Source organism: Apium graveolens, chromosome 6 (assembly GCF_009905375.1).
Source record: "Apium graveolens cultivar Ventura chromosome 6, ASM990537v1, whole genome shotgun sequence".
Lineage (NCBI taxonomy): Eukaryota > Viridiplantae > Streptophyta > Magnoliopsida > Apiales > Apiaceae > Apium > Apium graveolens.
Genome location: NC_133652.1, coordinates 31,413,436 through 31,419,786, shown reverse-complemented (window position 1 = coordinate 31,419,786; position 6,351 = coordinate 31,413,436). Strand labels below are relative to the sequence as shown.

General features: G+C 34.0%; 1 protein-coding gene across 1 annotated transcript; it reads left to right on the top strand.

Moving 5' to 3' along the window:
* The first annotated feature begins 3,566 nt into the window (after positions 1–3,566).
* Positions 3,567–4,196, top strand: LOC141664858 (uncharacterized). The gene has a single exon (XM_074470813.1). The coding sequence runs from the start codon at positions 3,567–3,569 to the stop codon at positions 4,194–4,196; it is 630 nt and encodes a 209-aa protein (XP_074326914.1).
* Positions 4,197–6,351: the final 2,155 nt, after the last annotated feature.

The following is a 6,351-nucleotide window of genomic DNA, read 5'->3' as shown; positions in this document are numbered from 1 at the left end:
CTAACAGGGACAATAATTTTTTTATCCCCAACAAGTCAGTCTGGAGATATATGGCTCTTAGTGCTAATGCTTGAACAACAACTTCCTATTTAAAAGAGCTGGGATATCCTCCATCCATATGGGAAGGTCAATATATATATAATTTAATAAATGACTAACAATGGTTGAATGTAATTAATTTATAAACCAATTTACCTAGATTATGGATAAAATGAAGCTGTTAAATTCGTTTTGTTTTGCTACTTTTTTTTAACTAGCTAGGTTTGCCTTGTTCCAGTTTGCTGCTTCTAGGTACTTAAATATTGAATCAAGTCTTATTTCATCATCATAATATGATCATCAATAATGTCTTGTTCTTATTCTAAACTTTTGGCAATTTGAACTAGAGTTAATTGCATTTTGCAATACCTACATTTTATTAAATAATAAAATTATATACTTACTTTCAAAAATACAGTTTGGAACCCCTAACTTTAGATATCAAATATAATATGCATCCTTTTAACCATTTTGTTAAAAATATTTATATCGTGGAGGGTAAAATTGAAATTCAGCAAAATATTTAAATAATAATTTTAAATTTTTTTAAATTAAACTAAAATTTAGAATTCCAAATTATAAAAATAATATTAATGTCAATTATTTTATTACTCAGTATAATTTTTAAAATTTTAAAATATAGATATATTTAGAAACTTTATGATTATATATATAAACATATATTTTTCTTGATAAATATATTTTAAGTATTTAATATTACGATTAATTTATAGTATTACTAATAGAAAATAGCTATAATTTTTTTAATGTAAAAAATGCATTAAAATAAATATTTTAATTAATTTAAAATTTTAGTTATTAATATTAACATCTCAATTTTAATTTTATAACTGCAAGGGATGCATGTTGTAGTTGATATTAAAATTTAAGACTTGCAAACTGTATTTTGTAAAGTAGATATAATGTTTTGATTTTAAATGAAAAGTGAGGGTTACAAAGTGACCAATGTTTTATTTTCTCCTTCTTTCTTGTAACTTTACTCTGAATTTACTTTTCTAAATAAAGGAGCAGCTTCAACTGCTCCAGGCTCTGATATTGTTTACCTCCCATTCAATCTACATATAGGATATATATAAATGTTATAATTCACCATTTTCACACGGTTCTGTACGTAGCTCTTTATTTTAATTCTAGTTTTACATCAGAGTTTAAACATCTGTCCATAGATTAAAAAGTTCCACTCAAAGTTAAACATCTGTACTGGAGATATAAAAAAGGTTTCACTGAGAAGTTTGCAGCATCTGCTACATTTTTGGCAGATTAATTGTTGTAATTTTCTTTTCCTGTCTACCTTTTCTTATATTTTGTAGGGTTTAACTTGTTCTAAAACGAGATGAAAGAGATATAACGAATATGTTTGATTTGTAGATATAGGTTACATGAAGAGGGCAAATCATGCAATGCATCAATGTGTCATGCGGACATTGATATCATCGTGTAGAGTAACTAATCAAGTTATCTTGTTGTATATCTTAAAAACTTTTTGACTTGTGACTAACCATTAACCAACCATTGACAAATCTCAACCACAAAGAGTTTAAATAGTGACTGGAAATTTTAAGTCAAAAGGAACTCCCTGCAAGTGTGTGGTGATTTTCGTAAATTTTGCATAAAATAATCTATCTATAACCATAGCGTATGCAATGAGCATTGCATAAAATTTAATTGTATCGGTAATTAGCATTATTTTACGTCAAAATATGATCTATTAATCTAATTGAGCCAATTTTTGATTACAAAATCTGTTGATTGTAATGGTTAGTAGTTCAGAGTAGGTACATGCAATATTATAAAACTTTCTGGCCTTCAAAGATACTTCCCTTGCAGCCGACACAAAATAACTAAGAATTGACTGCATGTGTGTGTGAAACTGTGTATACAGTTACGTGTTTGTGTATGTGTGGATTATATATAAATAATGTTACTAATAAGTTAAAATTGATTTTGACTTGAGAAATGGTGCCCTCAAGCTTGCTTATGCCAACAAACAACAGACATCACTGCGCTCTGATTGTCAACAAGAAGATAAAAAGAAGGTGAGATTTTACTTCAACTTTTGCCCTTCCATCTCCATCCCATATATTATTATTATTATGAGATGTTCAATATGTATCCTCATAAATAATTTGCTTCTTCTTCCCGTTCATTTCTATACACTTTTCTTTTTTTTCTATACATTTCAAACTTAACAAAAATAGTAAAAATTTTATAATATATCTAATCCCACTATCTTAACAAAACTAACATTATTTTATTATCTTTCTTGTCCTCCGTGCCCAAACCATTTGTATACAAATGACCGGGACGGAGGGAGTAATTGTTTGGATTGTACTTCTAAAACTTGCAGGATACCATATTTTGCATCATCATAAATATTTTAACTAATTAATAAATTGTTCTCAAAAAAAAAATATCATCCAACTCAACAAAAAATAAATATTAGATGTCAAAATGTGCTCAGACAAACCATTTTTTAAAACTATTACTTGTAAATTAACCTGATAAAATTCTGATTCTATTTGAATGAGCGATAATGGAACCTAAAACGGGGAACCTGGGGACAAGCTCCTACAAGTTAACAGCTATCATAAAAGGACAAGCTCCTGGAGCTATCGTAAAAGTCTAGGTAAATACAACAGATTCGAGTGCAATTAGGCGTTCAAAGTAAAAATGATACTCCTCTCATATTATATAGACATAGGTTGACAACATCGGAGAAGACAAAGACTATAGTCCAAACAGTTTAGTTGACAAGCGACGGCGACGTCGACGTTGACCATCAACTATCAAATCAACCTCCTATTAGAGATTGCTTGAGCTTGCTAGTTTTTGAAACGTCACTTATATTTAGATTTTAATTTAATGTTGCGACTGCGGAGTTTGAGTTGCTAGTTGTTTTTTTTGGAAAATAATGGGATAGACTAAAGGCTTCAGTAAATGCGTTTCAGCCATTGAACGGAGAACTAACTGAGTCGAGACGAGAGTACTTGAGACCTCTGCCATGTCTAAATTGGGCTTTTTTTTGAACTTAATGGCCTGGCAATGAATTGGTCTAGGCATAGTTTTGTTTACTTAATAATCAAAGTTCAAACAATCAGCAGTACCCGCATTTGTGAGGTAGTTTCTTCCACCTTTGGTGTATATAGCTTCTAACCTTATTTTTGAATCAAACATGCATTTTTTTAATATTAGAATTGTGAATGTAGCTACAGAGGGAAATGTAAGTAATGAATTACAAATGGGCCTTGAGCAGGGTGCAAGGGAATTTATGGACCCGGATTCCAACATAATTTCAAGGATTAATAATGATCCAAAAAATGTGCAAAAGGCGAGCTTCGGAGTAGAGGTCCGCCTATCACAATGAATACCTTTAGCTGGAATTGCCGTGGGCTTGGGACCCCATGGGCCTTACAATTTCTTAAGGAGTTTGTACTCCAAAAAAAACCCAATTTTGTTTTCCTTGTGAAATTCTCTGCAATAAGAATAAAGTGGATAGGGTCAGAGACATGTTAGGTTTTGAGGGTGCTATAGCTGTTGACTCTCAAGGACACAGTGGTGGTCTTGCTTTTCTTTGGAGAAATAAGGAGGATGTTATTTTATTGTCTTTGAGCAAAAATCATATTGATGTTTTGATTGAGATGAAGGGTGTTCAAAAGTATCGTTTAACAGGAATTTATGGCGAGCCGGATCGAACAAAAAGAATGGAAACTTGGGCACTTATAAGAAGTCTGAATAATCAAAGTGCAATGCCTTGGTGTTTAATAGGTGATATGAATAACGTTCTGAATCAGGAGGATAAGAAAGGCGGGCGTCCGTATCCAACATGGTTAATCAGAGGCTTACAGTCAGTGTTAGATGATTGTGATTTGAACGATATGGAACTACAAGGTTACAGATACACATGGGAAATAGGCCATGGGACAGATCAATGGATTGAAATCAAGTTGGATAGAGCTTTGGCTTCAAGTAGTTTTCTACAAGTTTTCACAGAGGCCAAGTTATCAAATTTGAAAGTTTTAACCTCAGATCACAACCCTTTGTTACTTGAACCAGTCAGTATTCCTATGATGGTTACATGTAGGCGTTTTAAATTTGAGAAGCATGGTTACGTGATCCGATGTGTGGGGAAATTGTGAAGGATGTTTGGAGTTCTAAGCAAGGAAAAACTCTTAAGGAGAAGCTAGCAAGATGTTCAGAGGTGTTAATGAAGTGGGGGAAAGAAATTACAGGAAACTTCAGAACTAGAATAAATGAGTGTAAACGAATCATGAAATCAGCGAATGCAAAAAGGGATGCAAGGTCAATCAAATTATATCAAGAGGAATCTAAAAAGTTGACTGAGATTTATAGCCAGCAAGAAATCTTTTGGAGACAACGTTCTAAGCATCTTTGGTTAAGAGAAGGCGATCAAAACAATAAGTTTTTTCACGCTTCAGCAAAAGTTCATAGGAAGAAAAATCAGATAACAACTCTGCAAGATAGTGATGGTAATGAGGTGGATTGGGATTCGGGTCTGCAGGAGGTTATGGAACGTTATTTCAGTGATCTTTTCAAAGCATCTCAGACTGATTGGGAAGAAGTTGTTACATGTGTTAGTGAAAGGATTTTAAGCTCAGAAAATCCGCATTTAACAGTCCCAGTTAAAGTGAATGAGGTTAAGAAAGTGCTGTTTAGCATGCACCCGGACAAATCTCCAGGGTCCGATGGCATGAGCCCAGGCTTCTACCAAAAGTACTGGAAAGTTGTTGGTGTGGATTTAGTTGATCTGGTGAAGCAGTTCTTTACAACTGGTAAGTTTGAGCAGAGCATCCCAGACGCTATTATTGTTCTAATTCCTAAGAAGCAAGTGCCTGTTAATATGACTGATCTTAGACTGATTTCCTTGTGTAATGTATGTTATAAAGTAGCTTCTAAAGTGCTTGCTAACCGGATCAAGACAGTGCTAAATCATATCATATCTTGTAATCAAAGCGCTTTTATTCTAGGGCGATTTATTACAGATAATACAATGATTGCTCATGAGGTAATGCATTTCATGAAGCGAAAAATAAAAGGAAAGATGGGTTCAATGGCCCTTAAGTTGGACATGAGTAAGGCGTACGATCGTGTCGAATGGGGATTCTTAAAGGCAATGCTTTTTAAAATGGGGTTTTCAACAGTTCTGGTAAATTTGCTAATGGAAAGTGTAACATCGGCTAGATACCAAATTAGTCATGGAGGAAAATAATTTGGTAGTATTATTCCACAGAGGGGCATTCGCCAGGGTGACTCATTATCCTCATACTTATTTCTTGTCTGTATGGAAGGGCTTACAGTTGTGCTTGATGATTTCGAAAGAAGAAAGCTGATCACTGGTATCAAAATAGCAAGAGGTGCTCCTATTATTTCTTCTATATTTTTTGCTGATGATACATACATCTTCTGTAAAGCAAAATGTGATGAAGCTGTTCAGATTAATAATTTGCTTGCAATGTTTGAGAAGGCATCAGGGCAAAAAATTAATGTTGAGAAGTCTTCTGTATTCTTCAGTCGAAATACTCACCAGGAGGTCAGACAAACTATCTGCAACTTATTACGTTTTCATGAGGCGGATGAGCACACAAAGTATTTGGGTCTTCCAAATACCATTAGTAGAAATAAATCGGCGGTGTTTGGTTTCTTAAAGGATCGTATGAGGGATCGCATTCAAGGATGGGATAAGAAACTTTTATCAAAAGGAGGGAAGGAAATTTTGATTAAGTTAGGGGCACAAGCGGTTCCTAATTATGCTATGAGCATATTTCTTTTGCCTCAAAAAATGTGTACGGAATTAGAAGGCTTAATGTCCAGGTTTTTCTGGAGATCCTCAGGTGGCAATGATAGAGGTATTAGCTGGAAAAGTTGGGCCTCAATGTGCAAACGAAAATCACAAGGTGGTCTAGGTTTTCGTAAGTTGCATGATTTCAATGTAGCTTTGTTGGGTAAGCAAGCTTGGCGCCTTGTCACTAATCAGGATGCTTTACTCAGTAAAGTATATAAAGCTCGATATTATCCTCATTGCTCTTTTCTAAATGAGAAGATTGGAAATAACCCCTCGTATGTTTGGAGGACCATTTTAGAAGCTCAGGTGTTGCTAAAATCAGGAGCTGTTCGTAGAATAGGAGATGGATCCAGTACTGACATTTTGAGCGATCCATGGTTGCCTGATCATGAAGATCACTTTGTACACTCAGCACATCAATCTTTACGAGGGAATACTGTGTCTTCATTGATGATCACAGGTCAAAATGAGTGGGATATGGAGGTGTTAGC